This window comes from Orussus abietinus, unplaced genomic scaffold, assembly GCF_000612105.2.
Source record: "Orussus abietinus isolate OABI.00-Male unplaced genomic scaffold, Oabi_2.0 scaffold44, whole genome shotgun sequence".
NCBI classification, from domain to species: Eukaryota; Metazoa; Arthropoda; class Insecta; order Hymenoptera; family Orussidae; genus Orussus; species Orussus abietinus.
In genome coordinates, this window is record NW_019394518.1 from 340,620 (window position 1) to 365,770 (window position 25,151).

Genomic DNA, 25,151 nt, shown 5'->3' on the forward strand with positions numbered 1-25,151 from the left:
CATCCTGGGAAAGTATATCATTGTTGTGCAGTAAAAATGGAAGGTTTATCAAAAAATTATAAACAGCGTTTCCTTGATTATCTATTGATATATTGCCTTTGTGGAAATTAAACCTTTTTAGTCGGGCCGATTGTTGGACCTCGACGAGTTTCCTTCGATCTTTCTTACATAATCCGGCACTAAAACGTTGCATTCCCACGGAACGTCCGCTCGTTTGCACCCTTTTATCGAGTCGCTCGATCGCTACTCGCGGAAGAAATCTCCCGGAGGAAATCTTTTTGCACGGGCGTTGAGTCGGCCTCGAATTACCGCTGATTTTTCGCCGTTATACTTTACCACAAGGCGGAATTACTCCCGCTCTATACTCCGGCGAAAGTAATAATGCATGCTCGCGCGTCAAGTAACAGTTGGTAAAGGGAGTGCCTTTAATATTTCAATTTTTCATCGGCGAAATAGATCAACAATGAGCAAAATCGGCGCAGTTGGGCGTTCGGACGAGAAGCAATAACTTGTAACCTGAACCGCTGCCGGTTGTAGATGTTTTGCAAAAAAAAACAATATATCATAACAACTAGAAATCCATCAGGAATGCAAAATGCGCTGGTCGCACTTAATTTCCTACTCTCTCGAGGAAAATGTCTTTTGCTTTCTTCAAGCACTTTCAAAGTCTAGTTATTGCCGGTGAACAGGAAATGGTGAAATTGAAAATAGTGGGAAAAAAAAAATCGCGAACTTAGGGAAATCGGAGGTCTAAGTAATTGGGTAATAACTGTTTGCGAACCTATAGTAATGAGTCAAAATCGTTGCTACGTTTACGAATTAACAAGTGTGAGAGATGGCTGGACAAGTAACTAATTTGGGTTTATCACCGTACTTTAAAGTTAAAGCGTTTTAGTCGAGAAATTATTTGCAGGGGGGAAACGACTTGATAAACACCTATACCGAGGGCTAATGAATTGCATATTATTAAGGAAATAACAACTGCTTTGAAAAATAAGAAAAACGAATAGAAGAAAATACAGGTTTAATGAAAAAAAAGTAAATTCCACTTTTTCCACTTCGTTACATTGTCCGATGTTATAAATGTATCCACGCATTAATTGCATTAATTATCTCTAACCCACGTCTCTATCAACGATCTCGTAATGCGTCATTTTTTCATCTTTGGACGTAAAGATCCAAGTTCCCCCGAAGGTCACGTGACCGCACGTGACATGCGTAATACAATTGACAAAACATCGTTTCCCTGATCAATCTACCCGTGTCGTTACAATACTCTTCGACTTTGACCCAGCATCTCGAAGTCGCGCCTCCTCCACCGTTCTTCCTCGCATACCATAAAGTTAGGTGCAGCAGTCATGAAGTGCACTTTGCAATGACTTTACCATCCCCGCTACCGCTCGCGATGCAGAAGTTACCGTGCGACATTTTGCCGGGGGTCTTTAGAGCCAGACTAGTGAAAAAAAAAAATAGAGAAAGAGAGAGAAAAGTCAAGAACGATCGTGTTGAAAATTTGATAATTTTCATTTATACGTGATCTAGGACGAAGCGGTCGGAAGGGAACATGGCGTCCGGTTAGCAAGGTCCGTGGAAAAACGCGGTAGATAGCCCTCTCTCCGCGATCCGTCGGTTTGCGGAATCGTGGCCAAATCGCGTCTAGCCGACGGGCAAAGTCGGTGGAAGAGCGAGCGCGCGCGGGAGGTCGCGCTGGAGGGGAGGTTCCGCGCCGAGGGGGGAGGCGGTGGTGAAGCCGATATATGAAGGCGAAACACGCGGGCGCGCACTCAATAGCCCACATACCCTCTTACAGTCGAAACCTCGGACGCTACCTCGAGCGCTCCGGTTCCTTCGACCACCTGTCGATCCACCTATACCAAACCCGGCGAGATTCGACGGAGACGGATATCACCTCCTCTCTGTAACCCCTTTTTCTCGTCTCTCTTTCTCCCTTTCTCCGCCCTCTTCCGCCGAGTCGGAATTGGGAAATATTTTCCGAGGGACAGAGAGGGAGCGTGGCCATCGCGCATCTCGCGGACACACTCGAAGATTCGAGCATCCCTCCAAGCCCCGCGGCTTCTCGGCAGACTTTGACCCGCCGACGTCGGAGTCGCCCGCGATCGGCTGTGCCGCGCCGGTTGGGACGAGAGGCGCAACACGTGGCCGCTGCGACCGTAGACTGACCAGGAGAGATGAGCAAGACGTGGCAAGGTAGGTCGGGGCTTTTGACCGCGGTTTACTTAATCGACCCTGGGCGGTGATCGGCGATCTTTGACCTGATTTTTCTCGGATATTTTTTAGGTAATTGTGAATCCGATATCCGTGCTAATTATATTAGCAAAAGGACTTAATAATACCTGTTGGATGTGTTTCGTGTATATTGAAGGGATATGAACGTCACTTGACGAGGTAGGTCGGGGCTTTTGACCGGGGTTTACTTAATTGACCTTGGGCGGTGATCAGTCATCTTTGACTCGATTCTTTTCGGCTATTTTCTAGTTAACAGTGAATCCGATATCCGTGCTAATTATGTTGACATAAGGGACATGGTAATATCTGTTGGATGTGTTTCGTGTATATTGAAGGGATATAAACGTCACTTGACGATGTAGGTCGGGGCTTTTGACCGCGGTTTACTTAATTGGCTATGATCTGCGATCTTTGAACCAACTTTTGGGAGACTTTTTAGAGGACCGTGAATCCAAAATACAAGTCGATGACCTTGATAATTGACATTGCCGGGGGTCTCGGTGATACCTGTTGAGTGCACTTCGTGTGGATTGGAGGGATGTGAAAAAGACGTGATATGGCAGGTCAGGGTTTGGGTTGCGATCTACATAATTGACACCGTGCGGTGAACTGTGACCGAGGGGATTTTCACTCGGGAAATTGTCGATTTTAATGCTCGAAATCGCGAACAGGAATCACTAAAACATTACCCTAATTTTATGGCCGACTGTCACGTGTTACCGAATCACACTTGCTTATCATATGAAATCATAGGCAATCATAGATATCAATTCAAATAGACCCTCGACTGTGATCTTTCACCTGATTTTTGATTACCTTTAAGTGAACGGTGGATTCAATTTTCGACATCAATTGCGCGGACATTAGACGTTATAGAGGTATTCGGTAATATCTGGTGACTATGTTTCATATATATTAGAGGGATATAAACATCATAAGGTCAAACACGTCAGAATTTTCAGCAGCGAATTACGTAATTCGGTCAGACGATGATCGATGATCTTTGACCCGATTTTTGGGATACTTTTAAGTGAACAGTGAGTCCAAAATCTGCGTCAAGCCTTAATAATTGACATTTCAGGGGTACTCGGTAATACCCGTTGAACACGTTTCGTGTATATCGGAGAAATAAGAAAAAGAAGTGGTATGACAGGTCAGAGTTTTTTTGGCTGCGCTTTCGGTAAATGACACGGTGACAAGTAACTTTCAACACACCTTTTTAAAATCTTTCCATTGAACGAATCGAATTTACGACGACGGTACATATATATCAAGGTACAGAAAATGACAAGTTTTTGTATTTAGATAACATGTGAAAAGGGATTAACGGTATCTGTTAATACTTTTCTTGGATCGATCTAATTGAGCAAATACGAGCAGGATAAGCAGCTCGATCGTTCTCGTTGTTTAATCCCCGGCTTAACCTCATTTGAACTCTTGAATCGTGTCGGTGAAATCAGGCATCGGTAAATCTCAGCAGATTCAGGTAAAATCTAGAATAGAACCCGAGTAGAGTGAACTAGATTCCGGTATACTCTCCTTAGTTTTCCATGGACCGGCTAGTGCGTTCTGCTCCACGGCGATGCACTTGCACGGTCGGACTCCTCTCGAATTAAATGCAGAAGCGAAAATGAAGGAAACGAAACATCAGAAAAGGAATCGAAGTTCTGGCCGAGGAATGACGTGATGTTTTATTTATTTATTTAATTTAATAAAAAGATGGAGATTTTATCTCGCGAGGTGTGTACCGGGCAAGGATACGCGGGCGCAGAAGAATCCATCCATCGTGTTGCACTTTTTGCGCTTTGGAAGTACATTGAAATTTATCACGTTTCTCGGGACAGCGTCGAAGCAAAACGATCGAGATAATATCGGTACGTGCAATGTATGCAGATACAAGAGGCCGTGTAGTTACGAATTCGTACTTGTCACCCGAAACGAGTGCATCCGAGTGCACCTTTCCTGAATACCTTGCAAAAGTAGAGCATTTGTGGTCGGGAGGGACACACGTGCTCTGTTTTAAAAAGCTTGAAGCCAGATCTGGGTAAACGTCGACTGTAAAATCCCGCGCCAAGTACATACGTCCGAAATGTATTTTATAATTACAGAGATAATTTAAGTCAATACACGAGTACCATTGTTATTTCATTATTATTTATTCTGCTGCGATGTTAGTGAAATGAAATGGTAAGGAAGAATTGAAAAAGTGCATTTTGGGGTAGTTTAACGAGTAGATACGAAATTGCAACCGAAACTATACGTATGCAAGTCGGTGGACAATTTGACCTGCCTTTTCTACTTATCGAAGAGATGCATATCTTGCAAGTAACAATAATACATTACATAAAGCTAGGGTTCACGACGATGCTGTCGTATCGCGTCCACGCGTGGACGATAATGCGGTGTACGGAACGGAGTAAGTCATGCGCTTTGTTTAAGTTTAATTTACATTCTCGAAGCGTATTACGTGCGCTGGAAGTAAGCATGTAATTTATGTTATGTTCAGGGAATGGACTCCGAGCATAACCTAGGGAAACCCGGTAGTGACGACCACTAGTAAAAAACACGTGACGGAGAGAATCGCACACCGTGGTTAGTTAAATCTCAATGTCGTCCGGTGTTCGTTGTTTTTCAACTGCTCGTTTATACTTACCGCGTAATTGGCGTAGTACCGTGCACGCAATCCGTAAATAGTGGACAGTGAAATCCATTTCGGCAGATGGAAAGGTCAAGGGAAATCGTGTGTCTTTGACTCGGTTATTGGGTGGGTATGCAAATATTTGTAAACAGTTTATACCGGAGGTTTTCGAGATAGAACATCCTAAGTCTCCCGTAATCGACCGAACCTTTTCACATTCTTTTTTCACATCTAACGAATATTCTAAATCGAGTCTTATACTGTTGAGTTATAAAAATGGACGATAATAATTTACCATCTTATTCCACACTGTTTTTTTTACAAGTGTACTGGAGTTACAGTTTGCGAGTAAATATGAAATGCAATTCTATCGAAAGAAAACCACTTGCGTGTTGTCATAGAAATCTTCACACATAAGAGGATAGTTTCAATTACAGGAAATGACTTTAAAAATGTCTTACCAACATGCTGGTAAGCTTTGCAAATTACATCGTGCTGAGAGCGTTCAGCCTCGGATATATAAGTGTGCGTACAAATGAACGAAAATTCTCAGTTGTCATTCATCATAAATATAGCTGGGGTCTGTAATCTTATGTTACATCAAAAACGCATAGTCACGTATATAAAACGACTGCGATCACCCTGTATCAGATGCACGTGCTGCAAGTCCACAAGTGAAGTTAACAACAAATCGAATACAAATTTTCCTCGTCCGAAAGGAGTACGCCCACATTGATTGGGTTTTATATTTGCGTCCTCACGCAATCGAAGTAACGCGATCATATCACGTCTGCTACACGTGCGGTGCATCTGGATGCTGTGTACACCAAGACTTATTTCTCATCGAGAAAATATTCCTCGTGACTTATTATAATTTAATCCGCGTATCGTCGGCCTCACGGAATTGACGATCATCGACTCATTTCCATGAGGGGACGATCGTCAATTCCGTAAAGCATGCAATTAAAATGCAATTACGCACAAATTGCGTTATATTGACCTTCACAATATCTTATGGAGTAAATATTGACCGACTCAATTTCTTTGGACTTATTCGCAAAAAAGCCTACTAGAGTTGGGCGTCGATTCGATTTTCAAAATTAGGTACTCCATCAGTATTTTCATTTCTGTATCGATCTACGATCATAATAATGGTCGGACACTGATATTTCTTGATCAGTGATTGGAAAGCGGTGGGGGGAACTTTTCTAACGCCAATCGGGCGTAAAAATGATCGAAATCGATATCCAGGTTCGATCGTTTAAACTTACATGCTGAGTAATTGAATGCAACGAGGCTTGAAAAAAAGCAGAACGAAGACGAGTTTTACACGTAACAAGTAGTGAGACAGCACAATTACGGAGTCGGGGTACTAACGAGTCATTTGACATTTACCGACCGACATGGGCGACAAATATTGATGGTTTGGCACACGCGGCAGGCGCAATCGAGAAAAATCTCGACAATTAACCGAATAATTCTTCGTGGCCGGGTGAAAGTACATTTGTTACGGGCAAATGAGCAAATAAGGCGGCTTTGGTTATGTTCTTCGGGTTCAGTACATGTACAGCGAGGCATTTGGGTCCAGGGGTGATCCGATGTATATATTCTCTTATCGATGCAACATGGTTGCGAGAACACCAGTGCTATATGTAACAAGCGGAGTAATGAAACGCATACGCGTTACCTGAAGAACATAAAAATTCATTATAGCCGTATGCACATTGCCGAAATAAGGGGGCCGTGATTGCGTTATGTCGCATGTGGGTGCACGAGTAATCGAATGAAAATGTATCGGAATTTTTTCCTTTTTCGCATTAAGCCCTGCAACATGGTTGCAGGTACATACTCTTAACGGCGCAATTATTTAAGCTCGAATAGGTGATTCATAAATTCGTTGCACCACCGGGCGCAAAAATAGAATTCCCGACAGAAAAGAATCTGCATTCGAAATGATTATAAATTTAAGACCTACATTTGTGCACACGATGCTTCTTTTTTTTTTCGATGCACATTTTTCTTCTTCGTGGAATATCCGAATGGGGCTTAAACCGAATTCTAGCTTGTACTTTATTCCTAATTAACGGTGATTTCATTTTTTTTTTCCGCGTATAACGTTTTCCGTGATATCTACTTGTCCTTGACACCTGGTTAAATCGAACGTTTATCATTCAACGGCGATAAATAAACCTCCGTTAGACGTATTGTACCTCCTCGGAGTAGGGGATCCACGATTGCACTTATCGGAAGAGCACTCACACTCCATTAGCGAAGTGCCCAAATACATTTTGTCGCGACGCGTCGTAACTAGAAATATGATGAAATCATTTCTTGCTCAACAGTCGTTCGTCAAAAAAGAAAAAAAAAATTCCATTATGCCTCCGTTATGCACCGCGGGAATGCATGAAAAAAAAACCCATTGCATTTTTTCTAGGCACCACGAAAGTATGACGAAAGCTATTACCCTCGTTAAAGGAGCACATAGGACGCGTCGAAGTGGATGCGTTTTTTCTTTTTTTTTTTTAATCTGTCGCTACTTACCATAACATGAAGTATGATGAAATCGTATCTTGCTCAACTGAGATTGGTCAAAAAATTCCATTACGCCCTTGTTATGCACCGCGGTGAGTACGGGAAAAAAAAATTTTATTGCACCTTTACTAGGCATTGTCTTCTTCGAAGGAGCGGACGGGACACGTCGAGGTGGATGTGCTTTTTTAACGAGGGTAATATGGCTGCTGGCTCACAAGTGGTTCATGTAACCGGCGATAAAATGACATTATTATCAGTCATCTAGAAGACGTACATGAAAATCCATTACATCGGGCCATTCGTCACGAAAGGTAAAGAGTCCTGTCAAACGCGCCGTCCAGATTTGGGATCCTTTTAGGACCGTTTAACGGAGGCGTTTCGTTACTCGCCGAGGTTTCGTTATATTCCCTGGGGTAGACTCAAAAGGTATTGCTTCGGGACACGTAACAATCGCCGATCGTAAACCGCGTCCACCAGAACAGGAAAATTAGAAAGGCTGTCGGCGAGTCGATTTTCGCGCGGTTTTTCGGCGAAACGGCCGTTTTACCGCAATTATTACCGCTAATAGAAACAGAGTTCGGGGAATCTATGGCAAAGCTCTAAGACAATGCTCCGTTAACTCTTCCCTGGTATGGCGCAGTGAAATCCGACTTCGTTTATGACTTTTTTTATCCGCAGGGAAATGAGCCGAATCCTGCCTTCCTCGACTGATTATTCTTCCTCGACTTTTAATATACGCGTATCAATAGTTTTATTTATTACTTCGGTTCATCTAGTCTAACTAGAGGCTTTAACTATATCATCGTGGATTTAAATCCCACCAAAAAATTTGACAATTATCGTTTTTTATCACCCAAAATCCTCCAGATACGTGCATCAGAATTGTTGCCCTTCGCTCCCAGACATCATTTTGTATAAACTATTGTCCGACAATAATTGCACAGCAAAGATCATATACAACCTCCGCTCATTAATCAATATTCTATATATAAAGAAGTAATAAACTTTTTCTACGAGCGTTGTTATTCAATTCCTGGCAGTATTGTATTAACATTATCATCGAACTATAATTGTGTGGTGAAAATTATGTATTAAATCCTCTCTCCGGTGCCCTAGTAAAAAATTGTGTAACGTATTAGAAACTATTACGAGTTCGCAACATATTTTTTTTTTTACGTACAGAGAAGTCCTTTTTACACAGTACGCGAGAAAATCATCAGTCTCGATGTTTCATCCCGTCAGTTTTTTCCCACCGGGCATGATAGTATCGTTCTAGATAATCTTATCATCTCGAAACCGTGTCCACGACTCGACACGAAAATAATATTTGGTCCGCGATAAACTATCGGCGCTGCGAGGGTTTACCTGGAAGCACGGAAGTTCCTCGTAGTAATTACACGAGAGAATCGTTTTCGTGACGTTCGTTCCTTGGGAGATCTTGATCACGCCTCGACCTATTACGAGAAGGATCGCGATCTGGCGGCATTATTCCTTCGGGGAGGACGTAATCCTGGGTCTCTCTGGCGGCTTGAAAAAAAGGCCTCATCGAAGGACCTTTAAGTCGGTACCACGGGAGAGAAAAGAAAGGAGAAAGGGAGCGGCACTTTGAAAAAGCGAGGCGACCGTGCATTACACCTTGCACACGTTTTATTCCCGGTCCCATAAGCACCCGAAGAACGCCTCGGAAATTCGAAGCCTCGCCTCTCTCTCTCCCTGCAATTATTTCTCAAAGACTCGGCAGTTTCGCAAGCGATTCGCGGCGCGAATAAAATATTCATTTGCCGAGTCCTTTCGAGCGTGTTCGCTGCAATCCCACGTAAGGGGCGGATTGTGCAATTCCTCCGGATTCAGAGGTCCTAATTAAAGGTGTCTAGTGTTGCGCTCTTCACTCGTGGGCTCACCATCTTTTTTTTTTTTTTATATTGGCACTTTTTTGTGCAGAGGAAATCATTACTTCGCTCTTTTTTCAATATATACGAAAGTGTACAAATAAATCCTGGAACACTTATATTCGGGTAGGAGATGCTCTTCTTGGAAGAATCTTGAGGATGTCAGGCATGACGTTTCTGCAAACAAAAATTGGGATTTCTTGTGAGCTAGGCTGTGGTAGATTATTTTTGGCACTAATTAAAGGTATTCCGGGCTGAGTAGACTCACTGGTGGAGGTACCTTACTGATGAAATCTTTTTGCAACTTGTAAGTACCGAAGGGATCGTTATTGTGCTCCTTTTGTAGCCTGCATACGGCTTTGCAAAGCAAATGACGGGGAGAATTACCTTTTGTCCGTAATGTATTCCTCGCGTCGAAAGGATCCGAAAAATGCCTCGAAAATTCGAAGCCGGGCCTCTCCCGCCAATTATTTCTCAAAGATCCGATCCTTGCGCAACCGGCGCGGTTTAAGTAAGAAGAATTCATTTGGCGAGTCTTTCCGAGCGCATTAACTGCATTCCTTGTACGAGTGCAGGTCGTGATGCATGGTACATGGCCATGGATTGGGTGTCGAGGATAGTTTCATTAGCGGCTTGAGAATCGCTTCTATTGACCTTATCCTAGACTCTTCGATCTACAAGGTAGGGTAGTCCTTGGTCCGAGTGCAAGGCGGATGCCTATTATTTTTACGAGAAATCATGAAGAGTTACATATTTCGTTGAGAATATAGGGATGTATAATGTCAACTGATATCTCTCGTGCAATTTAGGTGGAAGGACTATCATCCAAATTTATGGTACAAATATAATGTGCCATGTAACGCGTCGATGTTTCATTTTTTTTTTTGAGTTGTAAATACTGCTTCTATTTATTATTAAGTACGCGTGGCTTTAGAAGTATGGAATTTTTACATGAATTCCTTTATTATATTAGCTGGAAACTCATCTTTATTATCAGAGGCCAGAGACTTGGCGAAGTCGATGATGCATTTTTATAATGGATTTATCTTTTCCAGACGCAAAGGACTTCGTCGGCTTCGACGAGGTCTCGAAAGTTGACATCCTCCTGCCATTATTCTCCGAGGCTCTGGGGACGTTCCTTTTGGTCCTGATCGGATGTGCATCCTGCATCGAATGGACAATAGCCCCCTCGGTTGTACAAATTGCCTTCACATTTGGACTTACCGTCGCGAGCGTCGCACACGTAAGAGCTGTTTTCTCTTTAATATCTTATTAGCCACGTATTGCATTCGTTAGATATATTATATCCGTGATATCGAAAACGGAAGTCAGGTCTGATTGATAAATGGGTCATCACCCAACGTGATACACCATTGGTCCCAGAAAGCACTTCCGACGTTTTACGACAGTGACAGAATGGATGATCTCTCAATACATTTTTTACTGTCAAAACGTCCTCCGTGACTTCCTAAAAAGACTCGCAGAATAGGAATAAAGCCTCGAGCGTCACTCGAGACCTGAGGAAGGATTTATAATTCGAATTTCAAAACCCTCGACGCCCTGTCGTCCCACGGGACATCTTTTACGACATTTCCCGGGAACGCCAAATTCTGAACGAGCTTCTGAGAAATTACGATAATCCGAATATTTTCCACCTCTCGACGTAAGCTTTTAAAGTGCCGAGAAATAAAATCCCACCGCGTGTCGGCGCGAAGAGTCTGTAATTCAAGTTTCAACCGTTCCGACAACTTGACACCGCGAGGAATTATTTATTATCATCCCACGCGATATTATCAGCCGGCAAATCCCGCCTGCCAAGTAATCCCTCGGCAGCTTCCCGAGATGATTGACAAAAAGGAAGCAGAAAGCGTCGAGCGTAACTTACAATTAAAGGTGAATAATTTGAATTCCGCCTATTCTGACACATCGTCGAGAAATTCATTGTTATCCTGCCGAATGGGGCAATAATTTGCAAACTCCTCCTGCAAAAGCAATCTTCCCTCTTCTTCGGACCCGCAAAAAGGTAGCGGAAGAGATCATCGCTTGCAATTAAGGATTCGTCATTTGAAGTCTGGCGCACTCTGACGCATTCGAGGAATCGTGTGGTATCGACAATGGTGCCATTCCGCGAGATTTATCGGAGTGGTTCCAACGATTTTTCGGGACTGTCTTGAAAAAGGAAGAGGAAAAGGACGTCACGTGCCGCAGGCCAGGATTAATTGCAAGGTGCCATCCTCGAGGCCAACTGGGACCCTCGTAGGGGCACTTATCGAAATGTCGATTGGACGTCGTCTCGGACCGACCATCGGCAAACGTTCGTTGAACCAACCTGCGGCAGGTTTGTCTTTTCGCCGAGTTTTTTTCCGACCTCGTGTCGTCGATCGCTTCCTGGGCGATCACGTAACCCCCGGGTTCAAAGGAGGTGCCTAGGGATCGCCGCGATGTAAATCGCCGATTAGTTAGGTTTTTGCGACGCAATGGAGGCAGGTTTAATGTCGCAGGAATACACGTGTACGCCCGAGAGGGCCAGGGGAGGGCAGAGAAGAGGGAGAGGTCGTCCATTCACTCGACTATGACGACGTAACTCCAAAGTCTCAGGACTAACTGGGAGCTGCTCCCCGACCGATTCATCGTTAGCCTCCTCGGACGAAATGGCACAACTTCGTAATGGCCCAGAACCGTCCCGCAATTGTTCCGCCGAGTGCGGTTTACTGCATCGAGAAGAAAAGTGAAAATTTTTCGATTATTTCCTAGGGTATCCGGTGCAGGGACACAATCGATTTCGCCCAATCGCGGCGCTTTTCGCTGCGAGTGTTTCACTTCACGCGTTGCGACACTTGCCGATATTTCTGGACCGACTCTAATCGGAGTTTCAAACTTTGACGGATACTTGCGATGGGTCCTAGGAGGTTTTTAAAAAGGATAAGAAATCAAATCTCTTTCGTGAGGCAGTTTTAATTTTTGAGGTGTTACCGCGGTTTTATGTAATGGGTGGAGATTGAAGATTGCTCGGAAAGATTTGAATTTGCTAACGAGATGAAAAGCCAAGGAGGAGGGAAACACCTGGGAGAAGAGGCGAGTAATTGAGGAGGTAAATCATTCTCTAATGGAGGATCGTGCTAGGCAGGCCGATGACATTAATGGCGTGGAACTAAAGATCTAAGGATTTACAAATCTAGAGACACGGAGATTTAAAGATCGCTACCATCGACCGCGTCGATCGCGATCAATCGAGTGCTCGTCGAGACAGGTGCGTTGCGAAAAAAGTGGATCGCGTCGATACTCGGAGGCCATCGATCGTCCCCCTTCCCGTCGAAGGATCATCCGGAAACGAGTCCTTTCGAATCCACGAGCGACCTCGGATTTCGATGAAATTAATTGCGCATCTTCTCCTCTCACCGAGATGGCACGATCATTGATTGGGATTCTCCCGTGTCGAATGGATCACCTCGAAGAGGACAGAAAACCAGGGAGGTGTCGGAATGCCGTCCGAGGACACTTTTCGCCATCCATAAAACGTGCGAATCTTCGAAATTAATGAGAGAACGTGTTCTTATTTGTTCTAGCTTGTGGATTTTTTTTCTTCTTCTTTTATGCCCCAGAATTAGAAATCAGCTTGCTTGGCGGATGAAAGGGCCGTGAATGAATGAATGTGGTACTCGTTCGGGTCGTTTTCTCGGACAACCTACGCGTTAACGCAATCTTTGCAACTTCTTTGCTCTTCTAGGTGCGTATCCGCACGTGATACGACCTCGGAATAGTTGCGACGATCTCTCGTCCTTTTACCACTCTTACTACCCCCGAGGGCTCTCCGAGCCCGCGGCCTGAGAAGAACGCCTTTCAGAACTTGCATTATGACAAAGATCTTACTTTCAATGACCGTCCCACCGAATAGTCACGTCATCTTTGTAATCAATTTCACGGGTGACGGTAATTCTGGTCTACTTAACCTTTACTTCTTTTAAGGGTATGTCAATGGGCAGTTGTGGGTTTCACTTGTTGAACGAGTAGCAAGATTAATTTCATACTTAAAGGATAACATTTGTATTGTTTAAAATTTAAATATCCTAAATTGTATTGGGGAATCTTACGGCGATGGACAAACGTGTCCATCACGTCGCGGCGTGAAGTGAGCGGATGAGTAATGCAACGCGAGCCCGACATAACCTATACGAGGTTAGTTAGTCGATTAGTTAAGGCGATCGCCGTAGTTGCCGACTGGCAGAATAAATAAGACTGTAAACTCCTCCAGAGGGCATAACGTTTCACGTATACCTCATTGCTCGTCGGTCGTGACGATTGGTTTTGCCTAATTTTTATTTCCCCGTATCGGAACTAACGAATCTCCTCGGGGGGATTCGCGAATCCCGTGACGCGTCGCGAAGCGAGCGGATGAGTAATGCAACGCGAGCCCGACATAACCTATACGAGGTTAGTTAGTTGGTTAGTTAAGGCAGCCGGTGTAGCTGCCGGCTGGCAGGGTAAATAAGGCCGCGGATTCGCCCAAGGGGGTCTAACTGGCGGGATGGTGCAACTCTGCCCCGGAGGCTCCGACAACCTACTCGGCCCGATATCGCGCGTCCTCTCTCTCTCTCTCCCTTGCTTCCTCTCTTTCTCCGCCTCGCGCTCTCCTTCCTCCTCTTGGGGGCACTTCTGACTTTCCGCCGCGCGTACTTTGCGTCCCCTCCCTGCTTGCTCGGATCCCTTCGCGGAATTTATTCGCGCAGTTTCGCTTTCAAGGATCCCTCGGAAACGTAAACGCCGCGTCTTCCTCGCGGCCGAAATTGCGGAGGTGGCGGGTCGAGATGTGCCGAAGAGATGGGCCTTTAATGACGCCCGCCGTCCGAATTCTACCTCGGTATCTTTGAATTACGATCGTTTTATGCCTCCCGAAATGATGCACAGGGGATCTTCAGGTATACGCCGGACTTGATGATACCTTTCCTCCCCCCCGAGTCATCATTCTTGAGACACCTGAAAGTACATCTGACACGATCTCCCGATCTGAACAATTTTGTAACCCTCCGAAAATAAGTGTGCGGGTATTTTTTAAACGGTGAGGTAAGGACTAGTACGTTCAACTTTTTTCGAAGCCGAAGAATCTCGACGTTTTCACGTTACCTCGGTACGTAATTACGCCCCGTATCCGTTCGCGAAACTTTTGCCGTAAAACTCGACATTCAAAGATCGCCCGAATAATACTCACGCGAAACACTTTGCACCTTGTACATGTAAATAAAAGGAAATGGAGACTGCGGAGGTGTCGGCCGATGTTGCGTGAAAATGTCGACGGGATACGACTCGCCGATAATGGAACCGCACTCTCGGTCAGTTCGGAATAAACGCGAAGTCTTAAAAATCAGGAATATTAAACGATTACCATAAACGCGAAGACGTGGATTACGCGTTTCGCACTTTCACGGTGAACGTTTATTATCTCTTATTTATACTAGCTGCTTACCCCGCCCCTCCACGTTCTCGCATTATCCTTAACGTATCCTCGACACGTTCCGCGTTAATATTTACATGTCAATATCAGGAGCCTTGGAAGAAGTCTAGCTCAACAATTTGATATCACGTACGGTTAATTACACTTTTTTTTTTTTAATCAAATTTGAAGTAAAGTCGTGACGCCCTAGACCCCGCGCGGAACTCCTTCGATTAAGGGGCCCTCTTCCTCTGGGACGGGTCGCTCTCTCCATTCGTCATCGGAACGAGTAAATCCCAAGGTGGGCCATCCATTTCTCGAACCACCATCCGACATCCAGAACGCGCCTCCGAACTCGCGCGCTCTCGTTTCGAAAGACGCTACTCCGAGGACGCCACCGACGGCTGCTCCGAAAGCCCTCGGCTTGCGCCCGCAAAAAGTCCCGCTCCCGAGGATTTCGCCGATTCGCATTTCGCAAGCTTTAATTTATTGCAATTAAATCGACTCGCGGGGGGGAGGCACGCTGGAGAAGGAGCACCTTCGACACCTCGAATGCCCCGATAGGCCGTGCGGCAAGTGGATGAGCATTGCGCAACCGCCATTGTGACGGAATGCTCGAGTATCGTCTCTTGCGCTCATCCGTGCCTCTATATGTCCATAAGCGTCCAACCCGATACCGAAGTATTTGAACGCGAGTATTTAAGATATGGTAACTAGACATAGGAAGCTAGTCCAAGAGGCTATCCGTAAAAGTCCAGGTCAGTGCTCGCAGGGGGTCGTTGAATTTTTTAAGCCTTCGACGTCATCCGAGATGCCTGAAAATTTAACGGTTACATTGTTCACTCGTCTACGTCGAAATTTTCTAATTTGAACGTAAGAGTATCTTAAAACGCGATTGTGCGTGGATGTTACTTAGCGGAGACGGGAAAGAAGGATCCAAGATGGCCGCCGCGAGGGACCCTCGACGCGCCTGCCTTCTCGCGCGGCGAGAGCGAATCTCAATTGTCACTCCGATCCAAATTTGATGCCGGTGACTCACGATAATACAAGCTGAATACATAATCGGCTGGTGCAACTATGCCTAAGGCTATCACGGAGAGATTTCCAGAAATATGACATCGGCTTTAACCGCGTAATAAGTTGCGTGGGCCCTAAAAACCTGAAAAACGATTATCAGATATATCTATCATCGTCGACAGTCTCGCTCGAGTATGCAATTGCCACGATTCCGACGATTCCTCGGGTTAATTTTGAACGATGGAGAAGAGCTATGACGTCACTAAATTCGTACGTTGAAATTCACCTTCGCGGCTCCTGGAGGAGCCCGAGGCGACGTGCTCGGATCATCCTCGGATTCTCGCCCCGCGTGTCCTGCCCGGGTCAGGCACGACGACGTGCACTCGGATGGCATATGACGTATGACGGGACGCGTCACGTGTCATCCCGCGGGCGTGCCTGGGGGGTCTCTCTCGCCTGTCCTCCAGGATCTTCTCCGAGCCACGAGGACGAGGACGTATCCTCTGGCAGATATTCGAGTTATCTCGCGTCGTGCCCCGAGGCCCTCGGGACCGCTCCCACAAAGCGCTTGCGCAATGGACCACCGCGAGAGATCATTGTCCTGCTCCAGGTAGGTCTCGCGACGCTTTGTGACGTTTTGCGACATTTTCAGACGCCTTGCGACCCTTTGCAACGCTTTGAGACACTTTGCGATGTTTTGCGCTGTGACCTCTACAACGCTTTCTGACCCTTTGAGGCAATATTTAATCCTTTGCGACGCTTTGTGACTCTTGTCGACGTCTTGCGACACGTTCTGACTTTTTGCAACGCTTTATGACGCATTGCGAGATCTTGCAACACTTTCCTACACTTTGAAACGCCTTGTGGTCCTTTATGGCGCTTTATGCCACATTGCGACCCTTTGTGATCCTTACGACCCTTTACGACCCTTTGCGACACTTTAAGACGCCTTATAACTCTTTTCGACGCTTTGCGCCGCCTTGATAAGCTTTTCGACGATTCGCTACTTTTTGCATCGTTTTGCGACGCCTTGTGATGCTCTGTGAGACTTTGAGGCGCTTTGCGGAACGTTGGTACGGTTTGCAACGTTTTATTACGCCTAGCGATACCTTGCAACGCCTTGTGCGGACCTTTTTCACCCGAAGCTCTGTAGTCGGACCCTTTCTTGGCGGCTTCCCGCTTTAAATGGACCACAGGTTGACCAACCGCCGTCAACCTTGGTCGGCTAATGGTTCACGCGGCGACCATTCATAAAGAGGTCCGTGGGCGAGGGGCACGTAACTTCGCGCGGATGCGAAGTGGTAGACACTTCGGGCTGTGGGTCGAGGGGCCCCCGGGCCCCGGATCGCTTTCGGGGGCCCCAATATTCTGTGCGAAAATAATTTCGTTGCGGTTTTTTTTTTAACTGGAGGAGTAGAATAGTAAAGAAGTCCCGATACAAAGATTTTCGTCTCATATGAGCCTCAGGAAAACCAACAAAAAGACGTTTGCGCTGTAACAAAAGACAATATTGCTGATAAAGGTTTGCACTTACGGTGGTAATTATTGCACTAACCGCAAGAATACAATTACGTCGAAAATAGGTGCAAGCATAGGTCAGCTTCCTTTAGAAAAAAAGTCCTTGCTGATTTAGGAAATCAGTATGTGGTTAAGAAGATATCGTTGTCATTACTCGATCAAATGAACGACACGCAATGTATTGTTACTGGTAAAGAGTGTTGCGCGAGTGAACATACTTTCTGTCGCTTCAGTTTGCTTTATTCATTCGGTATTAATATTTCTGGAGTTAAAGTCTCCCAGCCTTTTTCCAAGTATTTCTGAGAGGAGGTGAACCAAGTGAATTTACCATTATCGTCGTTGTTAACTATTTTATAATAACAGAGAATTAATGCCAGGAACTTTCCGAACTGTTAGTATGTAATTATTATAAAGTTGAGGGCATACTGTAGGGATAATATTAACACCACTGAGACACGAGTCTCCGATAGTGGGAAAGTTCTAGATCTCATCTCGGTGATTCCTTTTCTGAAACGATTTCCTAAAGCAAATCTCGCTCTACTTAAACTGCAAGGATTGGGTAGCAATTAGTTAGATAATGGGGAGCGGCGTCATCCGCCGAAGGCCAAATTCCCATTGACGGGGACATTTAGTTCAGGCAAAATAAAGTTTCGTTAACGTTCACGAGAGGCCGTAATTTCCCGCGGTAGCGAAGTGCACGTTATAGCGTCAAACTGTAACCATTAATACCGTAATGGCCCCGGAGGAAAGCGATTCCGTCGCGGAAAATATTCGCGGTAATTGCGCCGCTGTTAGCTGCACGGTCCTACGCAGTTCTTGCAACGGCAAACTGGCTCGCTGTGTACATCGCGTGACAATTTGCAAAAAGTTCCACCTCGAGGAACTTCCGCGTCTCCTGTTCCTGGGTTTTCACTCTTTGATGTTAAAGCTACTTCCTGCGTGCTCTAATTAACCCCTGCCGGATAGACACGGACTCTCGGCGAAAGCGAAACAACTTGATACCCGAAGATTTATATAAATACCGTTGCGAACAACGTGCAAGTATTAAAATTTATTTCCATTAAAAAAATCGTCATCGATTTCCTTCGACAATTCCCAAACGCTGACGATTTGATGAACAATTCATGAACGATGATTCTCTAGTCTTTTTCTTTTATAAATGTTACAAAATCGGTTCGCCAGTATTCCAACAATGTCGGGGTACTTGTGGCAGCTTTTTTACCGTCTTTTTACGGAATCGGGCTCACTTTGTGATAAGGAAAGTCGAAGGTGGCGTGCCCTTGCACGAAAGCTCCGACGGTGCCTCGCCCGGCAAGAAGAGCGAGAAGAGAAGATTGCGCAATAGTGCACGAGAGCGCGCGAGATGGCGTTAACGGCAGAATGGGACGAGGGACGGCCGGCGCATGCGTGGAGGGGGCGACCGCCCGCGGGTCCCGGGGACCTTGTCGCGGCGCATGAGAACTGGGCCGTAGCCGCGGTCGTCGCCGACGGGCTCCGCCACCTCTTCGCGCCCAAATTGGATCCGGACTCTCCTTTTCCCCGCGAATCGCGATTCTCTCCGTCTCTCTTCCTCCCGGCGCTCGTCTGGTCGCTCATCGGACCCAAATTGCGAGCGTTCTTCCCTCTCTGATCTTTTCTTACCGCGACTCGTAGCTCCGTTTTTCGCGAACCGATTTATTCAAATCCTTGGAATTAGATTTCGTTTGTCCTCTTTTCCTGGGAATAGTGACTCGATTAGCCTTCCTCTCCCTACTTCTCGAAGTGGTCGTTTAATTTCAAGTAGAACCCTCAAATATCGATACCCTTCCCTCGCTTCTCATTGAAAATGAACCCTTTAGCTACGAAATCCCCCTGAAGTGGCTCTACCTAACGGACATTTGTTTTTTTTTTCTTTAAAACAATTACCATCACAGCGGCGTCCTTCTGAGTGAGCGTTTTTTTTTTTCAACAAAACGCTCCTCTACTTTACCACGCATTGAAAGCGACATTGGAATATCTTCAATTCCCACTCTGTTCGTACATGCGGTACTGCTCCTCGGCGAGATCCATCATAGCTAAACAGTTGATTAGTAAAAAATGTCATCAGTTTTTAGATATAATAAATGATTTTGAGTATCCTTCTTTTTCCAGGTGCTGGGCCCTGTATCAGGGTGCCACGTGAATCCCGCCGTGACAGTGGGCTTGCTGGTAAGCGGCAATTGCTCCCTCTTCAAGTCGCTCTTCTACATCCTCTGCCAATGTTTCGGCGCCATCGCCGGGGCTGCCGTTCTCCAGGTGAGCTTATACTCGAGGTGGTAAGATCGCTTTCGAAATGCCCGGGTTCGGTTGCATCCATTTAAGGCCGAGAGAGAATCGGACCTTGAACCAAAGTGAACTCTATGTTAAACGTTTCCCGTTTCTCGCTGGAAATTTCATCGGATACCCAGGTAGCCCTGAAACGTCGAGAAGGTAACTTTCATCAGTCGATATTTGAACTCTGGGGAGGAAACGTAAAGAGCTGCCTTTCCCACGTTTGCTTTACCTGGAGGCACAGCACGGAGATATGTATTGACAGCTCGAAGACCCTCTGCGTAACATTGCCCAATTTTCTGTCATCTCAGATCTTGGGTATAATTAATTCAACTTAAATTTGGATATCCGTTGTAAGTGTTCAGATAATGATAAACATTAGGTTTCATTGAGTCGAAAATTTATGAGGTTCTTTTTGAATGAGGGAAACGTAAATAAATAAATATACTGAGAGATAGCCTACAATTCAATGGAAAGAAAATTATTCTACTTTTTTCGTTTTTTTTTTTTAATACTAGTGTTAATCCAGAAAGGTTTCGTTTGTGATTTCACGGCTGTATTTAATCTAAAAGGATCTTCAGAATTTACTGCGAAGACGTAGCAAGCCATGAAGGATTTTCAACGAGATGTTCATTGAACCTTTTCTCTCTCGGCTTGCATTGGGAGATTTCAACAAGATCCTAAAGTGGCCTTTCACCTTATGACGAATCGCATTAGCACGAATTCGACAAAACCACAGTTCAACGATGTACTTAATTCGTAAGGACATCAGGAAGGACGAAAATAAAAGTCCACTCACCATCTCGACCCCATTTAACCGTAGTTTTACCAGGACATTACGATGCACAGCTCGCTCCTGTAAACCTATAACCAGTGGATTCGTGTCACTCTTGAGCAGACTAAATCCTTCTAGTCCGAGGAATTGTAAAGGCCAAAATATCTCCTGACCCGGTCTATCATGACCTTACTCAATTTGGCTCCGGTCCAAAGCTAAGCGACCTTACCCGATTTATATTTAGTACAGTGCTGGAGGAGATTTTTCGACTCCTCTTGGTAGGAGAAATTTTTCGAGAATATTTTCCGAGCAATGGCTCGTGAAATTGAGCGGAAAAAAAAAACAAAATTAATCTCCAAATTGCAAAAATAACTGCGAAAGAGCCCGGCGTGTATCGGAAAGAAACGAGAATGCCGGAGAAAAAACCAGAGGGTTTACTTAACGGTGATGTCGAAATCTCGAAACTGTACAATACGAGGCTTATCACGTCACGTCAAAGGCCTTATCACGTCAGATCGGACTATCAATTAATGTGGAATGTTGCACGCACCTGTAGCACCGTGAAGTTTGCTTTACCTTCAATCCGCGTGTCGAACCGTATCTACATAATGTTCGATTTGTCGACATCCCAAGAGTGTACAAGCAAGTTGAAATATTTGTAAAAATGTCACGTATTCATTACGAACAGCCTGGATTTAGGGGGAAAGAAAAAAAGAACAGACTCGAGTACTTCTCAGAAAATGACAAATTCACTAGGTGACGCGCAATTTAGATATTCCCGATAGCGAATATTGCGACAATGTTTCTCGGGATACATTATCCCATCGCGAAAGCCAAACCAAATCAGAAACGGAAAAACCAGCAAGCGCCAATTCCTTGATTTTCTCTTTTTTCAGAATATCCCACCAAGCACACTGCGTTACAGTTACATAACACTGAAATAACACGATACATAACGAATGTTATTCAAAAGATATATTAATATGATACATACATTGTTATAAACTTGTAAGCGTTGCAGTTACATAATATTAACAAAACATATAACATGTTACTGATATGTTATACGTATATTACATTACATGCTACAAACGTTATGTAATGGTTATATTATTGTTATTATACATAGCCGTGTTTGGTGGGATGAAATATATCAGACTGCCGATTCGTTCCATAATCTTCATCGCAATATCGTCCCATTATCGGGAATCCAAGGAATCCTGTTGAAAAAGGAATTGATAAATTTTTTTCCATTTTGCCGTCTCAAATTTGTCAAAAGGCAGGTACGAGTCACAGAGCACTCCGTTATCGCGAGTAAACGGTATCGGGGGCTAAAAAGGCGACTCGTTCTCTTACTTAATCGAAGTGCCACCGCGTCCAAGGTTAAGGTCCGGTTGGACGGTTCGCCCGGACTCGGTCCGGTCCGTTACATCAGAACTGGTCAACGACGGCTCGCCTCTACATACACCGCGAGCGTGCCACGGTGTCATCCTCCAATAAGAGCGATTAAACCGGCGAACCACCACGTACCCCTGGCAAGCCGCGACACCCCGATTCCCAACCGGTTTCCTCGATCTCACCTTCCGTGCCGATCGGCAGATCTCGGTTTCTGGATCGCCTCTTTTAAGCCTGCAAAAAGGCTGCCCGATCTGATCGGCCGCGCGATGGTTATCGCGAGGCCCTTTATCCTCGCCACACTTCGCCGTTTAGATCGTGAACCTGAACAATGACCAGCGAAGAATTCCCAGATATCTATCGAACATTCTGAAATGAGATCGGTTACGACTCGTGATACCATTGTACAGGGGGATCCGTAACTCATCGTCCACCTTGTATATATAGATTCCATTTGGGAAATCAAATAAAAAAATCGTACGGCAAAATGTAAGGTCAATAGGTTTGAAACTATTGAATATTACGAACAGCCAATGAGAATTAAATATTTTCGCGTGTTTACAAAGCATAAGAAGTTACTTACTTGTCTATTGTTATCGGACACGTCGGTACAGTAATTTTTGTAATTTCATACATTTCTTCATAGAAATTGATTTGACGTGAAATACGTAATTGACCGTCCAACGTTTTGACGTATGACTTTTTTTGTTAGGTTTTGTCGAAGGAGTCTGTATATACTCGGTGGATGGTGAGTTGTGAATCGCCCTGTACATTAACTAGCCGATTATCCGTGGTTCGTCCTGGTGCACCCCTTCAAAAAGTGAAAATGGCGAAAAGTGCCTCTGGCTACGATATATTAATTTCTATATTATCCAAATTTATGGTTAACCTGATGAATCCTGGTGACTTGATCCGTGTAATTAATCATCCCGGAAGTGCTTATCTTGATCGTGTCATATCTGTGTAATGTACTAACGTAATCCTGATTTTTCAGGCGGCGATTCCACCAGAAGCTGCAAGTCGAGGACTGGGTGCCACTGCCTTGGGTCCGAATGTCCTTAGTGGGCAAGGAGTCCTGATCGAAGCCATCGTGACGTTCCTCTTGGTCCTGGTGGTGCACGCAGTTACCGATCCTAAAAGGACCGACACGAAGGGCTGGGCCCCTCTGGCAATTGGTCTCACCATCACCGTGGCTCACCTGGCGGTGGTTCCTGTCACCGGCAGTAGCATGAACCCTGCTCGATCATTGGGTCCTGCCGTGATCCTGGGCTTCTGGACAAACCATTGGGTCTACTGGGTAGGACCTCTCGTGGGAGCCGTCGTTGCCGGAGGACTCTACAGACTTCTGCACGCCAAGACCAAACTCGATGACGAGGCTTCCTATGACTTCTGAAGGCGCTGTCGTAACAGACTTCGAAATCTAATTTCTCCGGCTCTTTGGGCGAGAAGACGCGAATCCTTCGCCAGGACGAAGGACAAAGGTGCTCCCGGTGAACGCTGGGTGAGATGAATGAAGGAATGAATGATTAACATTTACCCTAAATCCGGAAGAACTGCGTTATGAGACAGAATGTCCTCCGCGTTTTAATTGTACGTTACGTGTAATTTATTTAGCATTGCTTGTTTAATAAGCGTAAGGGGCAATTGATTGTACAACCGAATATAGGGCATTTATTGTAAATGCGCAAAGTCGCCATTCTATGCTACGTTCGGAATATTTGGTATACCCGGTAGGATGGTAATGGAATTTTCTGTGGTTTAATTCATCACGTCGGAAAATCTTTTGGATGTATAAATTTTAGATTTGTTCAGGTTACAGTTCAGTACTTTTAACTCACGTTATTCCAGAAGGGAAAATTATCGATATCCTTTTTATTATAACGTAAAGTCGATTGTAAATTAATAACGGTATGGCTAATAATGACAGTAAATGGTCTATGGAACGGACGTTTTGTCTTATGCTGCACGTCTTACACGTATATTGTAAATGTCGAGTACAGCGTGTTTGTACCATCTCATGTCTGTTGGGGTGTAGTCTGCCTAGTCTTCTATCTATTTCAGATGTACGTTTATAGCATAGTTTAGATTCTTAACCCAGCGGTATCCTCTATGTTTCGATAAGCACATGTGAAAGGGATTACGAGATGAATGAATACTTTTTATATTTCATTATTCGCAACATGGAATCACATATATAAAAATGTCGAAGCTTTTCTTTCCGATTGGTTCTCGTCGTTGATAAATGTTAGTAATCCGTAACACATTTGTGACTTCGTATAAAACTATTTCAAGTAGATGCCCAGGTGTGCAATTCGTTCATTGCGTGGACCAACCTTTTTGGTCTTGGAGGCTATTTTTGTACCCCGTTGATTTCGGTCGGTCAGTTAAGCACTTTTGACATTTCCGTCCCGATACCTGAGAACTCGTAAATCGATGTCGAGGAACTAGCACAATTTAGTAACAATTAACTCTTTGCACGACAGAGTTGCCTCTGTGGTAATAATTTGACTGGCTAACGGCGTTAGTGCAAAGAGTTAATATGATTAACCAAAACTCCGTACAACGAGATCAATAACGAGTGCCTTAAAGGTGCCTAACGATAAAATCTGATAAAGACAAGGTGGTATGGATAAGCGATTTTAAACATTTATTATTAATATACCAAACATCACGTTACACTGCTGAATTACCGGTGAATGTACCATTTATATACATTATTTATTTTATGTACTTAATTCATCTAGAAGATATTCTAAGCATGCATCGCACAAGTTTAACAGCTCTTATTTATACTGCCTTGTATATTTATTGGGAAGCCATGTACAAAAAATCTCTACTTTCGATTTTACACCCGCCGTCCAAGTTTCTCCAAGTTTCCTTGCTAATTCTGCTTTTTCTACACAGAGAAAAATGCGTTGCGAAAATCTCTCTATCTCGTCTTTGAAACAATGGGGAATTTTAAGCGAGGATTTCTAATCGACTTTCCTTGCTTTCAGCCATGTCGTAATTTTTGGCAGTAAAAATGTTAAAGGAAACTCTCCGAGGCAAACCCGTTCTTGTTCAAGTACACGCGGAGGTACTCTTGTATTACTTAAGATTTGTATATATTGTACTTTTAATTAGACTGGTACCTCGCGTGTACTTGTTACGTATTAAGTCTAACAGTATAACAATTGTAATAAAACGTATACATTAAGGATTTACTGCATCATTAGTATAGACATTCGGATTGTGTCATTTAGACCAGGCTCTTTCTTAAGAAAGATCTTAAAAGCTCTAAAGGTTCATTCACCTGGACTGAAGAATACATCTTTATGTTTAATTCGGGCATGCACCTGTTAAGTGAAGACCGCAGAGAAAGAATGATCTAAATTACACTTGTGCAATTTATAGACAACTGCAGTTGCCTAAAATACATAGAAG

General features: G+C 44.5%; 1 protein-coding gene across 1 annotated transcript; it reads left to right on the plus strand.

Annotated features, from left to right (window-relative positions):
• The first annotated feature begins 1,771 nt into the window (after positions 1-1,771).
• LOC105700629 (aquaporin AQPAn.G) lies at positions 1,772-24,924 on the plus strand. Its single transcript, XM_012426661.2, has 4 exons — positions 1,772-2,208; positions 10,362-10,549; positions 19,400-19,543; positions 22,723-24,924. Exons 1-4 carry the CDS (start codon positions 2,190-2,192, stop codon positions 23,119-23,121), a joined length of 750 nt encoding a protein of 249 aa, XP_012282084.1. The 5' UTR covers positions 1,772-2,189; the 3' UTR covers positions 23,122-24,924.
• The last annotated feature ends 227 nt before the right edge of the window (positions 24,925-25,151 follow it).